Source organism: Kogia breviceps, chromosome 13 (genome assembly GCF_026419965.1).
Source record: "Kogia breviceps isolate mKogBre1 chromosome 13, mKogBre1 haplotype 1, whole genome shotgun sequence".
NCBI classification, from domain to species: Eukaryota; Metazoa; Chordata; class Mammalia; order Artiodactyla; family Physeteridae; genus Kogia; species Kogia breviceps.
In genome coordinates, this window is record NC_081322.1 from 4,575,095 (window position 1) to 4,601,121 (window position 26,027).

Here is a 26,027-nt window from a genome sequence, read left to right on the forward strand (position 1 = left end):
GCACAAGGTCTCAAAGCCAGAAAGCATGAGGCGTTTAAGAGCTGAAATTCTATCTCCTAACTTTAAAATGAAAGTTGATTTTGAACAATTGAAATATACTAGATAATCAAGGAAAGATATAGTTGGAAAAAGTGGATTCGTAATATTTTATTTAAAAGATACAGTTCTGGGCTTCCCTGGTGGCTCAGTGGTTGAGGGTCCGCCTGCCGATGCAGGGGACGCAGCTTCGTGCCCCGGTCCAGGAAGATCCACATCCGCGGAGCGGCTGGGCCCGTGAGCCCTGGCTGCTGAGCCTGCGCGTCCGAAGAAAGATACAGTTCTGCAGTGCAGATTTTCAGGTTCACTACCTGGATTGTATTTTGCAAGAAGACCCTAAAACAGGATCATCACAAAACTAAAGTTAACAAGTAATGAAATTTCTTGTTGAACACTTTAAAAAGAATTCCGATCAATTTTAGAAAGTCACATTAGAATAATTATGTACAAGTTTGAAAGTCGAAGGGACCCTATAAATCTTGTAGACTTTTACTTTAAATTTTTTTTTTTTTTTTTTTTTTGTGGTACGGGGCCCTCTCACTGTTGGGGCCTCTCCCGTTGCAGAGCACAGGGTCCGGACGCGCAGGCTCAGCGGCCACGGCTCACGGGCCCAGCCGCTCCGCGGCATGCGGGATCCTCCTGGACCGGGGCACGAACCCATGTCCCCTGCATCAGCAGGCGGACTCCCAACCACTGCGCCACCAGAGAAGCCCTCTACTTTAAATTTTTAAGTAAATTTTTTTAGGGAAGATTAAAGTATAAATACAATTGTAAAATTTTATATTCTGCTGTATTTTCTTCTGAATGCTTTTTCTGTTAAATCATACTAGTGCTTGAAAAAGTATGTTTTGGGGCTTCCCTGGTGGCGCAGTGGTTGAGAATCCGCCTGCCGATGCAGGGGACACGGGTTCGTGCCCTGGTCCGGGAAGATCCCACATGCTGCGGAGCGGCTGGGCCCGTGAGCCGTGGCCGCTGAGCCTGCGCGTCTGGATCCCGTGCTCCGCAACGGGAGAGGCCACAACAGTGAGAGAGGCCCGCGTACCACAAAAAAAAAAGAAAGAAAAAAGAAAAAATATGTTTTGAGTCAAGATGATGATATTGTTAGGGAAAAAAAGGATTCTGTAACTAAAGGAGTTTGTGAAATTGTGCAAGTGAACAAAATTGAAAAGATATAACAAGATTTTTCAGAGGCTTTAATGTCATTGTGCTTTTGTGAATCTCCAAAGCTTCTCCAAAGAGACATAGTATGTATAATTTGTATTAGAACTTCTTTTCCAGAAGTATTCTACCAATAATTATTGACCATCTACTGTGTGCGAGACTCTTTATTATTTTAAATTATCTTTTTGAAGTGTGGCAATATGGCTACATATTGTCTTTGTGACAGAATATTATGATAAAAAGTAAGGTAGGTTCCTCTTAATTGGCTTCAGCTTAGAAGAATGAATATCAGCTAATTTAAAAAAAAATATCATTCACAGTCTTTTGCAGTTAGAGTATAAAAGATACTGCAAGATGGAATGAAGTGATTTAATCCCTCACTTCCCCCCAGATCTGTCTTACCATAAGGAATTCATACTAAAATTGCCATTACTAAGTGGACTTTTAAGTTGTCATGTCTTTTTTAGGCTATTCTTGGCTATGACATTTTCTCAGACTTTCCTTGTTATTTATTTATTTATTTTTAATTGAGGTGAAATTGACAATGCAACATTATTTTAGTTTCAGGTGCACAACATAATGATTTGATATTTGTATATATTGTGAAATGATCACCACCACACTAGTTAGTGTCTGTCACCATATATACTTCAAGCATTCTTTTCTCGCCATGAGAACTTTTAAGATCTTCTCTCTTCGCAACTTTCAATTGTGCAATACAGTATTGTTACCTATAGTCACCGTGCTCTTCATGGTGGCTTGAATATTTTATAACTGGGAAGTTTTGTACCTTTTAACTCCCTTCATCCATGGGAGTGGACAATATGGGTAAAGGGAGGCAAAAGGTACAAGCTTCCAGTTATTTTTTAAAAAAGAATCTAAGTGAATTTGAGTAGCAATTCTCAAACTTCTTCACCTCAGCACCTCTTCACATTAGTAAAAATTATTGCAGTCCCTTTGTTTATGTGGATTCTAATCTATTCATATTTACCATTTAAAAATTAAAACAAATTTTAAAATATTTTTATTCATTTAAATATAATAAACTCATTCCATATAAGTAAAATTTTTTTATAACATAATTATGTTCCTAAACAAACTAAATTTGTGAGAGAGTGGTATTGTTTTACACTTTCGGGGATATTTAGCGTCTGGCTTAATAGAAGGCAGATTCTTATATCCACATCTACATTCAGTCTGTTGGAACATCACATGTCATGTGGCCTCTGGAAAACTCACAGTACACTCATGAGAAAATGAGAGTGAAAAAGCAAATAACGTCTTTATATTATTCATAATTTTTTAAAAAAATTATTTGGCCGCACTGCGTGGCATGCAGGATCTTAGTGCCCCTGACCAGGGATTGAACCCGTGTCCCCTGCAGTGGAAGTGCGGAATCTTAACCACTGGACCGCCAGGGAAGTCCCTATTCATAATTTTTACCTGAAAAATCCCTAGGAGTTCTCAGAACACACTTTGAAAACGGCTGAACTGGAATATTTCGGTACTACACTGAGAAATTTTTTTGTAACTTGATAACCTAAATATAAAGTGAAAAAAGTGTACTTTTTTTTTCTAATTTAATTCTCTTTACATTATTATGCACATATTGTCTATTTACTAAAGACTTCCAGGATGTATAATAAAAATATAGAATTTTATTTCTTGGTTTTGAATGTTAGCATAAATTAAGCAGTACTTTGAAGTTGTTCCAGAAAGTGCTCAAACTTTGTAGTCAGTAGATTTATTTTATAGTCAAAACTTGTTTCATTTAACAGTTGGAATTTGGCCTTTCTCTGAGGTTTTTGGTATAAATAAATTATAAAATTCAGCATAGAAATCATGTAAGTGTTTTTAGATTTTGTAATGAGAACATGAACTATCAAGTTTCTTTAATCCTGAACTATTCTGGAGATTTTTTAAAAATAATATCGAAGATACAAAACATTTATTATATTTGTAGTGAGATGATTTTTTGTTGTTTGAAGTTTTTGAAAATTGTTAAACTGAAACATACCATTTTAGGTTATAATGCTGTAGGTTTTTTCATTGTTCAGTATTTGCACTAACATTTGTTAAGTTATAACTTGCTGTATTTAGGTTACATTAATTCTTTATCATTTTTCCTCCTCAGTGGGTCAAATCATGGTTGGATAGCTGTTTTATTCTGTGAGTCAAGTGGTTTCACAGAATAAATATGAACTTTTCCCCCAAGTAAAATGAAATGTTGACTATCCAGAACAAATTACCATATTTTTTAAAGTTTATTTACTGTAAAGAATTGTATCACTTTATTTAGCAAATATTTTATATGTCTTTCACATGATAGGTGAAGTATTACAGACATTTAGCACCTGATCACTTGCTACAAATATGTCATCGACTAGGACCTCTTCTTGAACAAGAAATTCCACAAAGCGTTCCTGGAGTACAAACTTTATTAGGAGCTGGAAGACAGTCCTTGCTACGCACAAATAAAAGTATGAAAAATTTCTATTAGAATTTATATATTTTTTTCTCACTTTTCATCTTTGTATCTTATCTTTGTATCCATTAAAAATGTATGTGTTTAATAGGCTGCAAGCATGTTGTGTGGAAAGGATCTGCTCTGGCGGCATTGCATTGTGGAAGACCACCAGAGTCACCAATTAACTATGGTAGCCCACCCAGCATTGGTGAGTTGTTTGAATTCATTACCAAGTTGATATCCTCTCGGTAAAGAGCTTTTGAAAATAAAAATGTTTTTACTTGCTGTGAAGTCAGAGAATTTCATATTATGTACGTTAGCATTCAAAGAGGAAAAAGCTCTCAGATTTTTATTCTTATGTTAGTAATCTGTAGTGAAGAAGTCATAATAATGTGTAATTATGGATTGTATATATTGTACCTATCTAAGCTAATTAGCTCATTGGTATTTTTACAAAAAATTGTTTACTAAGATGTATATATATCATTGGGCTGATTTAATGGGCAACTGTTATCATAATACAGATTAGTTGTAGCGATGGAAAACAAAAATAGTTTTGCTATTTTTTGAATAGTCATATATTTTTTTGGCTTTAAAATTTCAAAGGAGGAAAACTGATGCAGATAGGTCTTCCTCTTGAAATGGCCTCTAGAGTCATCCCTTTTACCTCTACTACTAAAAGCCCTTGTCTTTCCCGAATTACTATAGCATCCTTCAAACTAGTTTTGCTTCCTGTGTCTTCTCCCTCTCTCCCTTTCAGGTCATACTGCATAACACTGTAATGTTAATCTTATTTAGTATGTCCCTCTTCTGCTCAAGGTGGTATATGAGGTAGCTTATGCTATTTTAATGGTGTTGCAGTTCCTCTACCACCAAGTCTATACTTCTGACTTTCAGAGACCTTCATGTTTTAATCATAGCCTCCTTTCCTATCCCTACCCTCCTGCCTAGCCGGAAATGTTATTCTCCCTCTTTTTTCCACCTATCCAAATTATACTTATTTCTTCCTCTTCTGGATAATTACAGTCAGTATTACTGTTTTATAATTCATCAGTATTACAGTTTTGTATAACTTTGATTTAATGTTTATATAGAATATCTTTTTCTGTTGTTTTACTTTCAACCCTTTTGTATCCTTTTATTTTCCATATCTTAAAAAATAGCGTAGAAGTCGTTTTTTAAAAATGCAATATGACAAATTTTGTGTTTCATCTGGGACATTTTGTCTTTCATATTATAATTATTGATATATTGGGGTTTAATTCTAACTGTTGATGGGAAGATGATCTCTTTTTCTCTGGTTGCTTTTAAGATTTTCTATCTCTCATTGGTTTTCTGCAGTTTGACTGTGCTGTGTCTTAGTGTCAATTTTTTCTGTTTATCAAGCTTGAGATTTATTAGGCTTCTCGAATCTGTAATGTCTTTTGTTGGCATTGGAAAATTGTCAGCCATTATCTTTTAAAATATCACGTCTGCTTCATTCTCTGTTCTCTCCTCTGAGACTCCAGTTAAACAGATGCTAGACTTTCCCACTTTCTCTTCTCTCTTACCCTCTCTTTTATGATTTATATCTTTTTGTCTCTGATGCATTCTGGATAGTTTTCTCTAACCTGTTTTCCAAAGGTATGCTATGTTTGTATGGTGGGTAATCATGGATTTTTTTTTTTTTAAACATACAATTGTCCTGGTTAAATAATGATTTCTGTATAGTCTTACCATAATGAACAACTATTAAAACAACAAAGAATTTGAGACACTAGAGTTTATTTTCACTTGGAACATTATGCTAGGAGGTTGAACAGTTTTCTTGAAAGAAGGGGAAGGTAAATTTAATAGGAGCTTTCCCTCTAGGGAAAAGTTTATCCTCTTTGAAAAAATGCATATCCATATAATAAGGGGAATATGTTATGTTGTTCTTTCAACACATTGTCAAGCAACCCTGTGGTAGGCAATGAAAGTGCAAAAATGGTTGACAGTAAATAACTTCCCTCTTAACATTTGCTATGTGAGTAATTACTCTGTTCCAGTCACTACTCTAACCATTTTCCATTTATTTTCTTTTTTTAAAACCTTAAATGGTCTGTAGGTAGGAAATATTCTTTACAGAGAAGGACATTGAGGCATGAAAAGGTTTGGTGACTTGACCAAGGTTACACATTTAGTGAGTGGTGAAGCCACAGTGACTCCCATTATGCTATGCCTTATTCTCAGTTAGCTAATAGTAACACCTGGCTACTCAAGAAAGTTGGTATTAGTCACTTTTTGAAAAAAGATACCAAATATTTATAAAGTCAGATAAAAAATTTTAGGCCAGGTCATTAATGGTCAGATCAGTAAATGTTGCTGACATGGATATAGGGAATGTGAGTATGGCAAAAATACCTTGAGTTTTGTGTCACATCAGAGTGACACAACTGGTATATTGAGGTAATATATTGAGGTTATAGAATTAATTACCAAGCAGGTAATTGTACCTTTCTGAAAGAGTTTTATTTCATTTTTAAAGTTTATGATAAATTTTCTTTCCATTCAAATTTTCAGGAAAATGTTCTTTATATTTAAAAAACACCTGTACTAGAATGCCAATTTTACCTGCTTTCTTTTTTTGTACTCACACATAGTTTTTGACATCTCTAAAGAGAAGCTGGACTAATCAAAACGACTCTACTTATTAATGGTCATAGTTTAGTGTCGTGTCTTGTCAGTTCACCTTGGTGACAATCTTGGATGTCCTGTCATTGCTATAAAAGTGTGACCAGATGATAATGCAAAGAAAAGTTCATTAGGCTTTTTGGCAGAATAGTTTGCCTGCATAGTGATACAGTGTATCGTTTCAAGTTATCACAGAGTATGAGTCAGAAGAGTTTTTGGTTTTTTTTAATATGAACGTTGATTCCTCTGCCATTTTCCGTCTGGCTACCTCTAAAAATTTTCCTTGCTCTTTCCCTGGTCAAGGTAGTATTACCAAGGATCAATGTAAAGAAATGGTTAATGTAGATTCAGATATTTAAGTTTTGAGACATTTGGGAAACAGGGTTTTGTTTTTTTGTTTAACAAACTTTTAATTTTGAAATAAGAGATTAGTTGCTGAAAACTTGCACAAAGAGCTCCTGTATACCCCTTATGCAGTTATCCCTAATGTTATAGACATTTCCCTAATGTTATTACCTGGTATTTCTTAAAACTACTCCACGAACATTGGTACGTTATTTTTAACTAAACTAAACGCCAGACCTTATTCATATCTCACCACATTTTTCCAGTAATTACCTTTTTTTGTTCCAGGATCCAGTCCAAAATACCATACTGCACTTAGGTTTTGCTCAGTTTTTTAAATTGAACTTTTTGCTGTAACTCAGAAGATCATTTAAGTTCAGGGCGTGATGGTAAATTGGATTTTCCTTTCTTTGATTTTTTTTTTTCCAGTAAGGCCTATATATTCTGTTCCAGTCTTTTGAATCTGTTTTCCATTACCATTGCCATAGCCACATGCTGGGCCTTGTTACTTTTTGCCCGGAGCTTTACATCATTCATTCACTTACCAAGTAAATATTGAGTCCCTATATTATATCTGATACTGGGTTAGATCTGGAGTTGCAGGATAAAGGAGAACATGGCCTCTGCTTTCCTAGAACTTACAGGTTACCTGATCTCCTGCCTCCAGTCTTATTCCTCTACCCTAGGATTTAGCTCTAAACCAGGGTTTCTTAACCTCAGCACTGTTTACATTTTGGGCCACATAATTCTTTTTTGTAATCGGCTGTCTTGTGCATTGTACGATGTTTATCAGCATCCCTGCCTGTATCCATTAAACACTAGTAGCAGTTCCTTTCCTGAAATCTTGAGAACCAAAAATGTCTCCACACATTCCCAAATGCCCCTGGGGTAAAATTGCCTCCAGTTGAGAACCACTGCTCTGAACTTTCTAAAATGCAAATGAGTGACTTTGAATAGTCTCGACTCTGTAATGTGGCTCACAAAACTGACCTTTTCCCACCTTTTCCTCACCTATACTTTGTGCTATAGCTTTGTATAACTATTGGGCAATTCTTAAAATCAGCCATTTCTCTTGATCCCTTTCTCTCTGCAATGTCCCTCATTCTATGAACATTTATCTATTCATCCTTTAAAACCTAAATGTAACCAGGTAGGATTAAGTGTTTATACAAATCTCTCCTCATCACATAGTCATGGCTATTTATTTACATTTTTTTTCCTACTATACTGTTAGGTTCTGGAGGTTGGAAATTATGTTTTAGTGTTCTGTATACACCCAACTCCTCAGCATTAGTAAGTATTAAATAAAGAGGCAATAGGTAATTGATGTAATTGGTGAACTGCAGTGGGACAAGAAAAGTTCAGAAGTCGTAGGGGGTAAAAAACAGAATAGGTGGTTGGTAGAAGAGAGACTTGGTCCAAGGATAGCTTTGAGGTAAGCAAAACCCCCAGACACTGATTTTTAGGAAATCAAGGTTTATTAGTGAACTGGGTTATCGATTCATTACATTTGGAATATTAAAACCCATACCTGTATAATTTCAAAACCAACTCTTGAGTTTATCTCAGTGCTTTCTTATCCTGTTCTATTTTGTTACCTGCTTATAAATCTTGACTATTTTGTACCTCCTATTATTTGATGTAAATTGTGAAAATTGAACTGGAATTCAGTCTCAGGGCTGGAGAACCAAAGTGGTTGGCTCCTTTCCAGCCCTTTACAACCTCCTTTAATAATGTTTTCGAAAGCAAAAAAACCAAAAGATACTACTAGTCCATTGTTATCACTAGTTTCTGACAATTTTCTATGGAAGATTTGTGAATGTGTACTTGGCATGGCCACGTTTATTATCGAAGGTACTAACAGATCTCTGGTACTGTCCTTTCTTACCTCCTTACCCATATTTCTTACCCTTACCCATGCCTGTTTTCAGATATAGTTTATTCTGTATTTATTTGCCTATGATAAACAACCCTACTTCATTAGTAAGTGACATGGTGGGGGGAGAAAACAGGAAAGGAGATACTTAGATACATTAAGTCTGTTTTTAAAGTTAAATGTGGAGATTCATTTAATGCATGTTTATCTTGTGGAAAAGATTGTATTAAATTAAAGCAGTCATTTGTTAATTGCCTTGTTTGCACTTTTCTTAGGTTTACCATGTTAGCACAGTAAACTTTTTATCTCTAGATTTTCCAGTTTTCATCTTTTATGTTGTTTTGCCTAGGTACTTCCATATGTTTGTTATTTTACTTGTTGCTCCTGCAGCACAGTTGCACTCTTGGTGAGTGGAAATAAGGAGTATTAGGGAACCTGCTTCTTAAAAATGTATGCGTGTAAGGAAACAGCTTTGCCTTGAAAAACAACTTTACTACACAAACTTCCAATTAATGCTAAAAAGCCTATACAGTAGTTCCCCTTTATCCATGGTGAATTTGTTCTAAACCCTCCAGTGGTTACATGAAACCGCAGATAGTACCAATCCCTTATATTTTTCCTATACATACATACCTGATAAAGTTTAACTTATAAATTAGGCACAGTAAGAGATTAGCAACAATAACTAATAATAAAATAGAACAATTACAACAATATACAGTTGACCCTTGAACAGTGCAGGGGTTAGGGTCTCTGGCTTCTCCATCCCCTGCAATTACATAGTACTATAGTAAATATTTATTGAAAAAATCCTAATATAAGTGAATCCATGTTGTTCAGTGGTCACCTATAATGTAATGAAAGTTTTGTGAATGTGGTCTCTCTTTCTCAAAGTATCTTATTGTACAAATTTAATGCCTTTTTTTTTTTTAACCTCAACCAAGCACTTATCACACAGTGTGGCTATAATTTTGTGGCTTGAAGTGCAACAGCAAAACTGACACAAATTTCTTTTTCCTTCTTCATGATTTCATGGATAGAGTATTGTTACTGTAGATTTTAGCAACCTCAGCATAGGATATTTTTTTCTTTCTCCCCGCTCCCCCCCACGCCACTTGGGTTTGCAGGATCTTAGCTCCCCCTGATGAACCCAGGCCCCGGCAGTGAGAGCACCGAGTCCTAACCATTGGACTGCCAGGGAATTCCCAGCATTTTTTTTTTCTTTCCTTACTCACTTGAGAATTTTCACCTTTTCACTTAAAGGAAGCACTTTACAGCTTCTCTTTGGCTTATCTGAATTGCCTGCATTACTACTCTTGTGCTTTAAGCCATTAATAGTAAAATAAGGGATACTTGAACATAAGCACTGCAATACCAGGGACAGTCAATCTGATAGCCCACACGATCTGATAACTCAAATGGTTACTAAGTGACTAAATGGCCAGGATATACTGGGTAAAGGGATGATTACATCCTGGGTAGCATGGACCTGGAGGGCAAAAAGTTTTTCATCATGCTACTCAAAGTGGTGTGCAATTTAAAACTTAGGAATTGTTTATTTCAGGAATTTTCTATTTAATATTTTTGGACTGTGATTGACTACAGGTAACTAAAACCATGCAAAGAGAAACCATGAATAAGGGGGGACTACCGTACATTAAAAGGAATTTTAAAGCTTGTCCACATTTCTGGTTTTCTCTGAGGAAAGTAGTTTGAACAAAGGCAGCAAATATTCACTTAAAATTAGGTATAAATCTTGACTCTGCTCAAGATGTGTGGCCTTAGGCAAATTGTTTAACTTTTCAGTCTCTCAACCTTCTCATCTGTAAAATGGGGATAATATCTACCATATTCAATTATTTGGAGGCTTAAAAGAGTTAGCAGAGTAAGGCACAAAGCAGGTAACAATAAATGTTACTTTCTGCCCTTTCTTTCTGTAATTATCATTTAGCAAGATGCGTTATTTTGCTGATAAATCTTGAGTACGTTTTTAAAGAGAAGGTTCTTTTCCCTTCTCATTTTCACTGTTATATTTTGCCATATTTCCAATATTGTATTTGACTTACTCTGCAATTGTTAATTTCTTAACATATCTGGCACTGGGCTAGGATCTGGAGTTGTAGGGTTAATTTTTTACTTATGTGACTATATTTCTTACAAAACTATTAGAAAGATTGTTTTATGTTATTATAAACCTTTGAGCTTCAGCATATAATGTCTAATTTAATATTTGGCATGCAATTCAGTAAATCGTAAGATTCTAATAATCTGTGGTCTCTTTCCTGTTCATTTATTCTTTCCCTAATATTCTCTATTCAGTCTTTTTCCTTTTCCTGCCTTCTGTATGATCCATACATTAATCCTTAGTTAGGTGTTCTACTCATCACTTATTTGAATATATTTATTTCAATCTGTTATTTTCTCAGTAATCATTTTTTCTTCCAGAACTCATTTTCTTCTGCGATTTTAGTCTTCTACTTTTCTAGTTATATAGTCTTATAATTTGTGTTGTTCTTTAACAATTTCTGACTTAGCTGTATATGTATATATATTTTTGGGGGTGAGTGGGAGAGGGTCTTGGTTTTTGGTTTTTAATCTGTCCCCTGGATGATACTCATTTATTTACATTTGTTTTCCTGACTACTTTTAGGGTCTGCAGGGTAGAGGTTATGTTTTATTGTTCCTTATAGACCCAGCTCATCAGCATTAGTAAATATTAAATGAAGAGGCAGTATGTAATTGCTGTAATTGATGAACTGGGGTGGAACAAGAAAAGTTAATGATATTCAGGTTTTCACTTGTCACAGGTTTTTGTTTTGTTAACTCTCTTCTCCCTACCCCCGCCCCTGCCCACCTCTTCTTTTCTTTGCTTCCTAAGAACAGGTAGCTGTGAGAGACTACTAAAATGTATTTGCATTTTTGGTTTTTAAGGGAATTAAAGCTAATGTTTATTATGCCAAAATACCAAATATATTAAATAGACATTATTATTTACATTTTTTTCTTTTGCTTAAATTTCTTTTCAAATTATGATTGACCAAAAAAGGGAAGGCACTTTGAAGAATGACAGTGTCCTTGGGTGAGTTTAAATTGTTGCTCCTGTAGCTGTGTTTTATTTTCTTTTGTAAATCATAAGATGAAATTTGTTTTTAGGTTATAGATGTGATGAGAGGTCTTCTCCCCCCAACCCCCGCCCCCCCTTGTGATGTGTCTGGCAAGTAATTTCAGTAGTAATTAGGAAGCACTGGCCATTACCATTTTTAGTTTGCATCATATATTTTTCCAGATTGATTATTGAGTTTGATGTTAAATTTCACAGCTCTGTAAGTGAAGCAAGTTATTATATTTTCTTCATAAAGTCTCTGTTTATTTTGAATTTCTTCAGGGAACCTTTGAAGTTAAGGATTAAACATCTTCCTAGACATCTTGAAAACTGGAAAGTCCATGATTAGGCTGAGTAGATATTTACATAAACAGCAGCAATTTGTTCAGCTCCTTCAGGGAGATGTAAGGGAAAAATGATCTCCCACAAAAGTCTTTAAAATAAAAGAAAAACTGTTCAGTAAAATTTGCTTTTATAACATCTGAAGATTTGACTGTTTAAGGACAGTAAGTATAGATGTTAGTACATAGTACCTTTGAGTTTACAAAACGTTTTGTTTTATCTGCTTTTCATAGTAACTCTGCAAGATACCCCTACATTATTAATGAGAAAACTGAAACTTAAGAGAGGTAGTAACTAACTGAGTTATATCCCTGGTTATTTTGTTTCTGATCTTCTTATGCATTTAACTTTTTTTTTTTTTTCGGTATGCGGGCCTCTCACTGTTGTGGCCTCTCGCGTTGTGTAGCACAGGCTCTGGACGCGCAGGCTCAGCGGCCATGGCTCACGGGCCCAGCTGCTCCGCGGCATGTGGGATATTCCCGGACTGGGGCACGAACCCGTGTCCCCTGCATCAGCAGGTGGACTGGACTCTCAACCACTGTGCCACCAGGGAAGCCCCATTTAACTTTATATCACATTTATATAGCACCTTTTTACCTGTTCTGTGAAATTCTTTATCCATTAGTCTTGTTACCACCTGTGTCCATTTGTTGTTGGTTTTTTTGTTTTGTTTTTTTTGCGGTACGCGGGCCTCTCACTGCTGTGGCCTCTCCCATTGCGGAGCACAGGCTCCGGACGCGCAGGCTCAGCGGCCACGGCTCACGGGCCCAGCTGCTCCGCGGCACGTAGGATCCTCCCGGATGGGGGCACGAACCCGCGTCCCCTGCATCGGCAGGCGGACTCTCAACCACTGCACCACCAGGGAACCCCTCCATTTGTTGATTTGGGATAGGAGCCTTTTGAATTATGCCCCAGTATAAGAACTCTAGAAACAATAAAACATGGTGTGTTCTCTCAAGTTTATATCTTGCCAGATAAATACTTAAATTTGAGAGAAAATAGTTCCTTGAGAAAACCTTTGTAATCTTGGTTGCACACTGATTTAAGTTTTTCTAAAATGAAATTTTGTTTTGGGAACACTCTTGATTTCTTTTTGTAAAATCACCTTTTGCTTTTAGTTATGTACCTTCTGATCTGTTCTCTTTGTAGTCAAGAGATAAAACTGCAGTTATCCCAAAGCAAATCTTTTACTATATTACTCCCACTTCTTTCTCCCTAAAAAACTTCAACTTATTGTCCTTGGGAAATAGCCCAAAATGCCTGGCGTAGCTTAGAAAGCACTGCAGTCTGCCTTCGGCCTTCTTGGTCTCTTCCTTTGATGCTTACCCCTTTGTGCTCCGTGTGCTTGTCACACCTGACTTCTTCATGTAGCTTGAGTGTTACGCCCTTTGCAGCCTCAGACCATTGCACATGCTCTTCCCTCCACCTAGGTAGAATATTCTCCCCTCCCACCGACATTCTGTGGCTGTTCATTTTTCAGGTCTTAGTTTAAATGTCAGTGTTTTAGAGAAGTCTACCCTGACTCCCTGATATCCTCCTGCCCTATATGTTTAGGACCCTCTGCTGTATATTTCAAGATTTCTCTGTACCTTCTATTTGATGACACTTATCATTGTTATAAGTCCTTGTTTCATGTCTTTCTTCCCTGCTAAACTGCAATCTCCATGATGGTAAGTTCTGTCTTTTCTTTTTCTGTTATTATCCTTTAGCTCATACTTGGCCCATGTAGGTGCTCTATAAATGTTTGTTGACTCAAAATTGAATGATTAAAATGTTTGGGGGAAAAAAACCAAAACTAACTTTTTAAAAAATGAATTTTTATTGAAATAACTATTAAAATATTTTAAAATATTTAAAACTGAAAATATTATACCATTGTAGTATTTTCTGTATCATCACACTAGTTCCCAGGAAAGAAATGAGGAGGAAGAATAATACAAATCAAGCAATTGTAAAATTCTAGTAAATTACCATCCTAGTAATTGTAATGTCTGGTTTTTTGTTTGGTTTTTTAGTGCTTATTTTGGTATTTGGTTTATGATATTTTTTGCTTAACTCTTGAAATCATTTTTTCACTTTCTGTATTTTATTTCAGTTAGTATTTGAGTTCTCCTTTTCAGACATTATATTTGTGATACCCGCTAAATCTTAAGAAACACGGTGTCTTTCAAATGGGAGTTACAGCTAAACATTGAATTGAATATATAGAGATTTGGAGGGCAGCTACTGTGCATACTAATTATTTTAGATACCGTTGTAAAATAAGGAGACAGGCTCTCTTGGGCGTTATGTCACCCAGGTAGTTATTTCCCTTTACTCTTGCATTCTCTTTTGCCTCCCCCCCTTTTTTTTTGTGGACAGAAAAGCTAATTACAGGATTTTCCTTCCAATGTTGCAACCCCTTGTACTTCACAGTTAGGACTTTTGTTCATTATAGTTACTGTTACAGCATTTTATTTGTCTTGTTCATATGTTGCTTCATTACTAGTTACTGGTAGTATGATATGGTGTAGTATGATAAAGAGACCGGTTGGTGCTGTAGAAAGAAACCAACCTATGTTGAATTATTTCCCAGATTATCTCTGGCCCTCAAATTATGAATATGTGGTTGTAATTTCCTACTATAATCTATATTAGTAACCCCAGAAGAATTATTGTGGCAAACTTTTCAGTTGTGGCTCTAAAGAGAATTAAATGTTAGAAGTTCCTCCTTATACGATTCCTTCCCAAATAAAATTGAATCTAAACTACCTTTGACATCTTTTACTTTAAAAACTTAATGGGAAAGATTTTAGAAACAAAACTTATAAACAAAATTGATGGCCCTTTGTATTTTATGGCTTTAGAATCAGACTAGATGTGAATTCTTTGTAGCATGTCATTCAGTCCATTGTCAAGTAGGCAATGGTTATTCTCTGTAGTGTAGTATACATTCAAATACTTTAACATACTTAGTCTTTAGGGTTTCTTTTTTTATGATTAAATGAGTTTAAATTCCTTGCATCTTTATCCCTGGACCTATTTTTATCAGTCTTGAATTTAAGTTAATCTCCTTAGACAGTTCATACTTTTCATATTGCTCTTTTGACCTCCTCGAGGTAGATTGAGCTATACTTTATTTAATAAAAAATTAATCAGGATGTATATATGCTCAATAGAGAAAACTTGGAAAATAGAACAGCTCAAAAATTAACCAGTCTCACTGGTTGTCTGTTATTAATACTTCTGCATGTTTCCTCTCAGTCTTTTTTTTCTAATATCTGTCTACCTAGCCAGCATGGTAGGAGTGCACTCTTTGGAATCAAACAGCCTGAATTCAAACCTGGGCTTCACCTCTGGGAAAGTTACGTTTTGTCCTTCAGTTCCATTATTGGTAAGGAATATCCCCAGTAAGGGGATAATAGTAGTAGCCGTGTTAAAAGACGTGTGAGGATTAAATGAGAATACATGTAATGTTCCTTGAACAGTGCCTGGCATGTAGTAAAGTACTCAGTAAATATTGGCTATTATTTTCCAGATCTGCTACACATCATAATAGTTTTCCACAGCTTTTTTTTCTCCCCACAACAAGCACAGCAGATAAGACTTTTTTTTCTGTCAGATTCTTGAAGTCCCAGTAAGAACCTCTCTCTCTAGCTTCAGTCCCTGGTGACTTTCCTCTTTCTTTATATGCATTTTCTCAAGATATGTGATTCTTGGCTTTAGCATAAGTTCTTTTTTAGAAAATTATATAGCTGTTTTTTGTGATCTGCACGGTTGCATCATCTCCTTTTCATGCCAACATTTTTGTGATTCTTTAAAAAAAAATAAAATTTTATCTAATTACATGTGTTAACAGATACCTTATACCACACAATACTTTATTTAATGGAAATCACCAATGCCATATAGAGACAACTTTTTGGACTCATAGTGAATTTGGAAGGTTATTTCTATAGAAATTGCCCTCTGAGTGCCTGATCATGGCTATATGTAGCATTAGTTTGTTGGGAAAATTAATTATTGTCTAAAGAGGTAAATCATTTTGGAATTTGTTTTCACGTGGTCTTGCTTACATGTTTATCATTATTTTTGTACAGGCATACCTCAGAGATATTACGGGTTGGGTTCTACACTACCGCGATAAAGTGAATATCACAATAAAGCAAGTCACGCAAATTTTTTGTTTTCCCGATGCATATAAAAGTTATGTTTAGGGCTTCCCTGGTGGCGCAGTGGTTGAGAATCCGCCTGCCGATGCAGGAGACACGGGTTCGTGCCCTGGTCCGGGAAGATCCCACATGCCGCGGAGCAACTAAGCCCGTGAGCCATGGCCGCTGAGCCTGTGCGTCCGGAGCCTGTGCTCCGCAACGGGAGAGGCCACAGCAGTGAGAGGCCCGTGTACCGCAAAAAAAAAAAAAAAAAAAAAAAAAAAAAGTTATGTTTACACTGTAATGTAGTCTATTAATTGTGCAATAGCATTATGTCTAAAACAAAACGTCGATGTCTTTGGAAAAATGGTGCCAGTAGGCTTGCTCAATGCAAGGTTGCCACAAACCTTCAATTTGTAAACAGAAATAAAATACAGCAGTATCTGCAAAGTGCAATAAAGCAAAGCACAGGAAAATGTTTGTAGTTCACTTAAGTTTAGTTCTGTAGGTTTCCAAACTTTGGAGAGCCTTTATTAACACAGATTGTGGAGATTAAAATAAAATCTAGGTACTGATTATCCAGAATCCACTCACTCTCTTTTGTACTTTAATTTAGGAACTGTTTATATGGTTATTAATTATAAGTTACAACTACTTTTGCATTTTATTTACAGAAACTCTGGGAGCTTTCCAGGTGTTTTCTTTAACCAGAATCAGAGAATAAAATTGGGCAAAATATAGTACAAAAATGAATCTAATAATAAATTTTTTTAAAAACTTAAAATCTTCTAGTAAAATGCTCTGATGTTTCCTATCTGAGTACCCTTTTTTCTGTTCTCAGAAAAGGGTCTAGGTTGCACCTTCTGAATTACATATTTTTTCTTCTTTTTGCCTCCTCATTTGATTCTTCTACTGCCACAACACAAACGTTAATTCTCCAGGTTTGGGCGTCTACAGCCACATGCCTCTCCTTGCATGCATTATGCTGCCAGCAGGGCTCTGCTTTCATGTGCTGGCTAAAGTGGTAGGCCCTAGTCCTGGGCCCTCCAGTTCTGATTGTTAAGGGGGAACAGCTTTCCTACACTGGTCTGGATATTGTATAGCACGTTATGTTGTTCATAAGAGTTAAAACAACAACAGCAAAAAACTCTAACTTGTGTACTTTTGTTAATTCATAGTAATTTTAGTTTTTTTTCCCCAATTCATCTTTTTTAAACAATAGCTAATTTTGATCTTGGGTAATTTATTGCAGTTGCACCATGTGCCCTTGTCAATTTTTGTTTATTTATTGATTGGCCACACCATGCGGCTTGTGGGATTTTAGTTCCCCGACCAAGGATTGAACCTGGGTCCTCAGCAGTGAGAGATTGGAGTCCTAATCACTGGGCTGGCAGGGAATTCCTCCGTGTTTTTGTTTTTTTTGTGTGTGTGTGGTACGCGGGCCTCTCACTGTCGTGGCCTCTCCCGTTGTGGAGCACAGGCTCCGGACGCGCAGGCTCAGCAGCCATGGCTCAAGGGCCACGAACCCGCGTCCCCTGCATCGGCAGGCGGACTCTCAACCACTGCGCCACCAGGGAAGCCCTGCTCTGTTTTTTAAAGTACTTAGCAGGATGGTCTTGGAGGGTGTTGTGCTAAGTGAAGTAAATCAGAGAAAGACAGATACTGTATGATGTCACTTATGTGTGGAATCTAAAATAATTCAACAAACTAGTGAACATAACAACAACAAAAAAGACTCACAGATAGAATAAACTAGTGGGGAGTAGGAGGGGGGAGGGGTAATGCAGGGGTAAGGAATTAAGAGGTACAAGCTTATGCATACGGTAAGTTATAGGATATATTGTACAACACAGGGAATATAACCAATATTTATGATAACTATTAAATGGAGTATAGCCTTTAAAAATTGTGAATCACTATATTGTACACCTGTGACATATAATATTGCATAACAAGTATACTTCAACTTTAAAAAATAGAAGAAATAAAAGTACCTGTCAGAAGGAGGAAACCTTTTGGAGGGAGTTGATAGTATTTCTGCTTTAGTTCTTTCTAATTTGCAGAGATTTTGTCACATATTTTTCTAATATGCTCAAAAATGTAGTCACTAAGGTTATTGCAGATTCTCTTTTCTGGCAGCTGCCCATTTTTTCCCCAGTGAAACTTGGTTCAAATGATACAGATTTGTATAGTGAGGAAAACTGAAGTAAATCTGCTTATGTTTATCTTTTTCTAAAATCATCTGCATTGAAAACTTCGGCCCAGCTATAGGACCAAAGTACTGTGTTCCTGGGTAGACAGATGTCAGTTGTTTATAAGTGAATGAAATTAAACTTATATTTCCAACAAATTAGGGTTTTTTAAAAACTTTTCAGTAGTCTTCAAATTAGATAATAATAAATTAGGAGTAAGATTTTTTAAAAGGACACATGAAGAATAGCCAGATAAAAGCTAAAATGCCATTAATTATAAATTAAAAATTTTGGCACTGGCATATAAATAGACATGCCATCAGCAACCTAGCACAGAAATATACATAAGATAATTTAATAGAATAGAGAAGGATTAGTTAGTGAAAAGACTGGAACAAATAGTTGATTAGGGGAATCTTTAGAGACTCACCTAGTAACATATACTAAAACTCCAAATATATTAAGTAGTTAAGTGAGAAATTTAAACCACAAAAAAGTAAAAGATGTAAATGGGTATTTATTGTACCATTGGCTGATAGAAGAACCTTCATATTAAAGTACTAGAACAAGTTACAGAAGAAAAGAAAAATATTGATAGAATTGGCTATATAAGTGTGAAATCGTGAGATGTCACAGAATAGCATAATAAGAAAACCAAGTATATTTGTGGAAAATATTTCTGGAAGTGTAACTTGAGAAGTCGAAGTAAAGAGTAACTTGCTTAAAATCTCCACAGTGTCAAATTTAAATACAAGTCTGTCAAGCTTAAAGCCTAGCTTTTATTTCATTAAGGAATATGGCATAGCTATTAAAATGCTGTTTATGAGGGAAGTCTCTGCAAAATTTTATGGGATTGCTTTAGGTGGTAGAGTTATGTAGACTTTATGTTCTTATTTTTTACATTGAGTATGCATTAGTATTATGATTAAAGAAATAAATCAATTCTTGAAAGATAATTTGGTGTGAACTAGGAAGAAATGGCTTGTGGGGGAATTTTATTATTTTATTACCTAGAATGTATCCACAGAAGTAATAGTTAAGACCCTACTGGCTAGATGTATCTAGTTATATACAGTAGTTACATCTAACTTTAAGAAATCCTGGGCCTTTTGTTTATCTTCAGTAATTAGTTCTATAGACTTGTGCACATAGACTTTGTTTCAAAGACTGTTCTGAGTGATTTGCTACAAATGACACTGTTCACAATTTTGCTCCTTTTCTCTCTTCAGAGAGTGATACTTCAAATGGATAACAGTGATTTCTGGAAGTTTTATTTCACTTTACTGGTCTGTTCCCTCAGAAGACATTGAGTAAATATTTTTACCTATCCCTTTCCCTCCAAATTAAGTAAATTTAGCAGGGCAGTTGAAATGAAGAACTCTTTCAAGATACTTTGAATCTATAATCTGTCCAATAAAGAAGTCCATTTTTGTTTTATTTCCTAAACCAAATTGTTTTATTGATGTGTAATTAATTTATTAAATCCACCAATACATATTATCAACAAAGTGCCAGCCACCATTGTCAGGTTTTAGGCTAATCAAAGAACAAAACAGATAAAAAAAATCTTGCCCATGTGGAGCTTATTATGTTGTAGTGGGGAGAGGCAGGAAATAGTGAACATAATTAGCAAGTAAAAGGTGATAAGTGATGGAAAAAGAGCAAATACTAAGCTACACAGAGGGGGATCAGGAGTAATGGGTGGTGGTAGGGGGTGGGTTGTAATTTTCAAGAGGCTGATCAGGTTCCGCTTCATTGAGAAGGTGACAGACATCTGAGGAAAGATTTGAAGGAGGTCAAGGAGTTAGCTATATGTGGGAAGAGTTTTCCGGCTGGGGGAACAGCTGGCGCAAAGACCCCAAGTCAGGAGCATACCTGATGTGCTGGAAGAATGGGGGAGATTAGAATGGTTGGAGCAGACCAAGTAAAGGGGTGAGAGAGGTGTAATGGGAGACAAGATTATGCAGGGTCTTGGTAGGCTGATGCATAAGGAATTCGGTGTTTATTCTGAATCAAGTGAAGAACATTGCAGTTTTGAACACAGGAGTGATACTATAGGGCAAATGGTTAGGTCGCTTTTAAAATTAAAATTTTTAAGTTTAAAATTAAGATTCATTCCTTAATAGAGGAGATGACATTTAAACTGCTCCTGGAGAGTAAGAAAGAATTTGCCAAGTGAAGAAGATAGAGATTTGTTTTGGCAGGCTTAATTTAACAATATTTCACATCACCATACTTGCGAAAATAAATGTACTTTTAAACCAAAGTCATATATGTACCTGATTTAAGGTTAAAAGTATAATAATGTCATATAAAGAACTTATTCCTTTATGACCTCTTATATCTGTTTAACCATGCTCGTTTTAAAAATTGATGTTCTAGTTTAATAAAATTTAAGGAGTTCCTATAATCCAAGAGACATTTCCTTTTCACTCAAAAATCCAATTAGTCTATAAAGAGTTTCTTTTGAAAGTAAATGATTGCCATTTGCCTTTCTGCCATAAAACTGTAAATTTAATTGAACCGTCTTGTGTTTCTTATTATTAACTGAGATTCATTTATATACTTTTTTATTTAAAAGGCTCTACAGTCAGTTGTAGGAAATAAGAATAAGACAGAATTTCTGCCCTTAAGGTACTTAAGATCTGGTAGGGGAGATAAGACGTTATGCAAATGTATAGTAAAAGAAAATGTGAGTTCATTGAATGGGAGTCCTCCTACAACATCCTCCTCTTGCTTTATAAAAATTCTCTACCTATTTGACCTGGTCATGCCATCTTCAAATCCAGTCTCCTCAGTTGAACTTCAACTATTGAACCATACTCATATTTTCTTCTCTAAATCCCTGTATCAAGTTTGAACCACCAGCTTATAACCTGGTACTCTACATACTATATGTCATATCTTTTAGTACTGTTGTACAAGTTTGTAAATTGGCTGAGAGCAAGGACTCTGCTAAGTCCTTTTCCCTTAGGATACAGTCATAGTATAGATATCTAGTAGTTAATTAGTAACCAAATATAACATCGGGTAGCATGGAATATAGTTTTAACTATAAATGTGTTTCACTTAATGTTGTTTCTGAGAAGTTTTACTTGAAACGTTAACTGTAAAGTAACTTTTCGAAAGGGATGTTCTTTTTCTCAGTCGATTCTTAAAATGAAAATAAAGATTTAATCCGAGTTTAGGTAAAGATTCAGTAAAAACTATGTTTAAGAGAGTAGTAACATTTTCTCTTGAAGTATTTTTTGCTTTATCAACTCTGAATTATAAATAGTCTTTATAACAAATCATCTAAAAAAATTCTGACATATGTAAAAGTGCCTGATCATCATTAAAATAATGGTTTTGATTTTGTAGGTATCTCCAACAATCATTTTTATTCCTGAACAGTGTTAAATATTTTTTTAAAATTAGACATTTTGAGAATTTTGTAAATTTTGTATGGCGGGAATTAAACTACGTCTTGGTAATGCAGCACTGTCAACATTTGTGTTACATGTCATCACTTATTTTCTCATAAAACAGACAATAAGTGAGATGTCATTGATCCTTAGTGTTTGGATAAGATCATTTGAGTTCTCCTTTGGCAGGACAGTTGATGCCTGTGGTTTTGTGTGATCTTTGCTCCAAATCAGTTTGGAGCCAAAGCACAGGAGGATGTCTTTCACCAGTCCATTTCTATGCATAAGGAAAAATGTATCAGGGTTTATTAGAAACTTATTGAATCACTGTTATTATATAACTAGTTTAAGCCTAAATATTCTAATTAACTTTAAACATTTGTCTTGGATATCGCAGATGTTGAAATAGATTGTATCATAGGACTTGTATGCTAACAGCAAGAGATGTACTCTATCAGAATATAAAATGATTGATGTAGTAAAGCATATAAGCATAATGTAATTATTCCTTGAATTATTATTGCTTTAGAACCTGCAAAGTATTCTTCTACGTATCTCCTCACCAGTCCCCAAGATTTTCCTTTTTGCTTGCAAATGTAGTGTAAGCCAGACATTTATTGTATGTGAATAAAATAATAAGCACTGAGATTCTTTATGATACATCTGAGATATTCGTATTTCATCAACTTTAGGGCATAATTGTAGGCTCTAAACCTAGGTTAAATAGTACTTTGTACATATATTTAATTTTCTTTGGGACTAAATTTAAGTGAGAAACTGTTTATTCTGTCCAATGTAGATGGCAGTCACAGTCAGAAAAAAAGCCTTGTATTTAAAGATAATCTACAGGTGAATAATGTGCCTGCAGATCAGTCAACATGTATTTATTGAGTGCCTTCTTTGTCTATAATTATTGATATAGAAAATAAGTACAGTAGTAATTTAGATGGAAAAGAACATTTTGGGCTGGAGTCAGCATCTTAGGCTTTGGGACAGAAGATAAATTTCAGTCATATCTTGAAAGGTGGTTGAAATGGGTGAGGTGAAAAAAGAGAGCTGTGGGTTCTAGAAAAGGAATCATTATGCAGGTCTTTGGCAAGATCCCCAGTTTAATTATTTTTTTAAAATAATGCAACAGATTATTCCTCTATCTTCATTTGTTGCAGAGTTTTTAAAAACATCATTCAGCGTGTCATATTTAGAGTGTTCACGAATTGCTGGTTGATGAAAAGTAAAAATCACTGGATCCAGTTTTAACTGCTTTTATAAGAAAACCTATCTCATAGGGGGCCTTTGAAAGAAATAATGTCATATAAAGTGATTCTGGTTTTTAAAGAGCACCAGCCAGAGAGTATAGAAGTCTGAATTTTAATCCTAGCTGCACGCCTTACTTTGTGACTTCAGACAGGTCGTTTAACGGAATTTACTAGTTTGTAAAGTGAAGGTAATAGTGCCTGACTTATTTCAGGTGAAATCATGGGCTCTTATTGACTATTTTGAAGACTTTTAACTAGGAGCTATATACCTTAGAAAGCATCTTTATTTTTACCAACATATGAGAAACTGAAATATGTGAATTCATAAAAGAGGTTGATTAAGAAAATTAATTTCTGAATTATACTTATCTCCCCCCCCCTTTTCTTGGTAGCGGATACTTTGTTTTCAAGGAAGCTGAATGGAAAATACAGGCTTGAGCGGCTGGTTCCTACTGCAGTGTATCAGCACATGAAAATGCATAAAAGAATTCTTGGACACTTGTCGTCTGTGTACTGTGTAACTTTTGATCGAACTGGCAGACGGATATTTACTGTAAGTAGTTTTTAAAATATCTTAATTTATTTATGGAATTGCAGAAACATTGCTTAAAGTTGAACTTTGAAATAAAACCTTTGTTTTTTCTTCTAATGAAAAACTAGAAATTCAGGTAAATTAGCTTACTGTAACAGAAGTTTTTACTTAAGGTTGGACTTCAAGTTTGGAACATTCTTGAAAGACATGTTGCAGCACAGTTACAGTTATATTATGGTCCTCATGGATAAGTGTAATTCCCAGCATTATATGAAATAATGCAGTGTGACCTTTTTAAAAATGTCATACAGTAGTTTTAATTCTGAACCAAGGACATTTCACCCAAAGTGTGTTAAGCAAATTAGGGGAGTCTGAGAAATTTCCCTTAAAGCGGTGATAGAAAAAATTCTGAGCATATGTAACATTTTCTTCTTTTACCTTTTATCCTTACCACCTCATTCTTCAATGTATCTCATGTGTTCAGAGTCTCTTAGGTTTGTTTGTTACTGTTTCTTTTGTTGAATGGAGAAAACAGAGCTTTTCACCTTTAAGGGAGAAAATTGCTTTTGGAAATATTTCAATTTATTTTTAGGTGCCTTAACTATTATATCCACTAAGGGTAATACTTACTACACTATTATGGTTGTACTTACCATTAAATACTACTTATATTAAATACTCTGCTGAAGCTATACACTCATTCACAGGATTCCTAATTTTAAATGGGAAATGGAAGTTAACATGGAAATTCCTATCTCTGTCTTCGAAGAGAGCAGCTGCGAATTTTATAGTCACAACAATTATAGATTCCTCTTTTAAGTAAATATGCTTGTAAACTGAGATTTATTTATGTCTGCTTTCTCTCCTTTACCCGTTCACCCAGTCCTCTATAAAACAGCTAAATAGCAGGGTGTGGGAAAGGATTTCCATACATATCTTTTCCCCGGTTCTAGAATCCACTTCAGGTGTTTGCAGATTATTTCCTACATTAGTATTCTCCCTTTCACCTTCTCTTTTATCTCTTCTGTTCTCTATGAAGCAGAATAAAACTGAAATTTTAAAAATTTTCTGATGGGTTATTATTTTTAGAGTGGGAATAGTTATCCCTGTATTGGCTGAAGTCCTTGATACACCTGCAACAGTAATTTGCTCTCAGATGGTGATGGAAAATTACTTACAGCCTTTTGGAGCTCAATATATTATCATTTAAATTTAGCTCTCAAAACATCTCTAATGTTTAAAAGAATTCTTTCAAAAATAATAAATTGAAAGAATGAGAAAGACGCATTACATTGTGTTTATACTTCATTTTGGTGAGTATTAAGTTATGCCGTTGCACTGAGATTATAAAAACTATGTAACTTCTTATTTAATTTTTGATGTCTGTAAAGTGCTTTGTGGGAATTCTTTCTTTGAAAATGAGAGGGATGGTACGCATTTGATTGTTGTACTTTATGAAGCACTGTGTATGTGTTGATTTGAATTAGACACATAATCTCCTACAACTTTTTGAGGGAAAAATGCAGTGAGACAATACATTGTTGCTGGCTGATGAATTTAGTAGAGTAATAGGCATAGAGTTGGGCGAGCCCTCTGAACCAGGGGTTAGTAAACTACTGACCGTGGGTCAAATCCAGCTTGCCACCTTTTTTTTGTAAATAAAATTTTATTCAAACACAGGCACATTCAGTGGTTGCTTTTGTACCACAACAGCAGAGTTGAGTAGTTATGACAGAGACTGTATGGCCTGCAAAGTCTAAGATAATTGTTATCTGGTCCTGTACAGAAAAAAAATGCAGCCCTTGTTCTAGATATTTAATTCCTACTTTTAAGAGCATTTAATGACATGTGAAGAGGGAAGCGATTTTCTGATTGTTTTCCTTTAGTTGAAGATACGTAAATAAAGGCAGAAAATTATCACTCTTATATGGTCTTATCAAGAGTCTAAAAATGTTGATGTTTTGTGTATGTGATACAATTTGCTAATTGTGCCAAACTTACAGTCTCATTTGTAATTTTTTACTGGTGATTTGCAGTTACAAATTCCAAAATGTTGGCCTTGTGACAAGAAATGCAAAGATATGAGATCACTGTTACTTAAAATTTCTTTGTATTTTTATGATTATCACCTCGAGTTAGAGTACATATGTGTTTACTATTCATGTTATTTTATTCCACTGGGAACACATTAGCCACTAACTAATGCTTTGAAAACCGGTCTTGAAAACTGATAGGATAAGACTTTAGGATAGTAGATTATGACTGAACAATGAAAGATTCCTGTGAGAGAGTGACACGCTGTTGTTATTTATTGGAATAACAATTCAGTAATGGACAGCTCAGTATTTCCTTTTTGTGTATTTGGTATCTGAAGACGTTGCACACTTACTATTAAGTTCTAGTGTTAGATATATTTGAAAGCTTTTTCCAAGGGATTCATTCCAAGGGACTTTTGCGTCCTTTCTGGGTAGGCACGGCTAGCGGCAGTACAGTCCTGTGGTTAAGAGCATCAGCTTTGACATTGGGGGGCT

At 35.3% G+C, this 26,027-nt stretch overlaps 1 protein-coding gene across 2 annotated transcripts in view; it reads left to right on the forward strand.

Annotated features, from left to right (window-relative positions):
• Nucleotides 1–26,027, forward strand: part of PHIP (pleckstrin homology domain interacting protein) — a 122,854-nt gene that overhangs the window by 11,615 nt on the left and 85,212 nt on the right. For both annotated transcript variants that reach the window (XM_059082987.2, XM_059082989.2), the window contains exons 5-7: nucleotides 3,527–3,677; nucleotides 3,774–3,872; nucleotides 23,357–23,517. In XM_059082987.2, coding sequence (XP_058938970.1) covers nucleotides 3,527–3,677; nucleotides 3,774–3,872; nucleotides 23,357–23,517 — 411 coding nt within the window. The remainder of the gene's footprint in view (nucleotides 1–3,526; nucleotides 3,678–3,773; nucleotides 3,873–23,356; nucleotides 23,518–26,027) is intronic.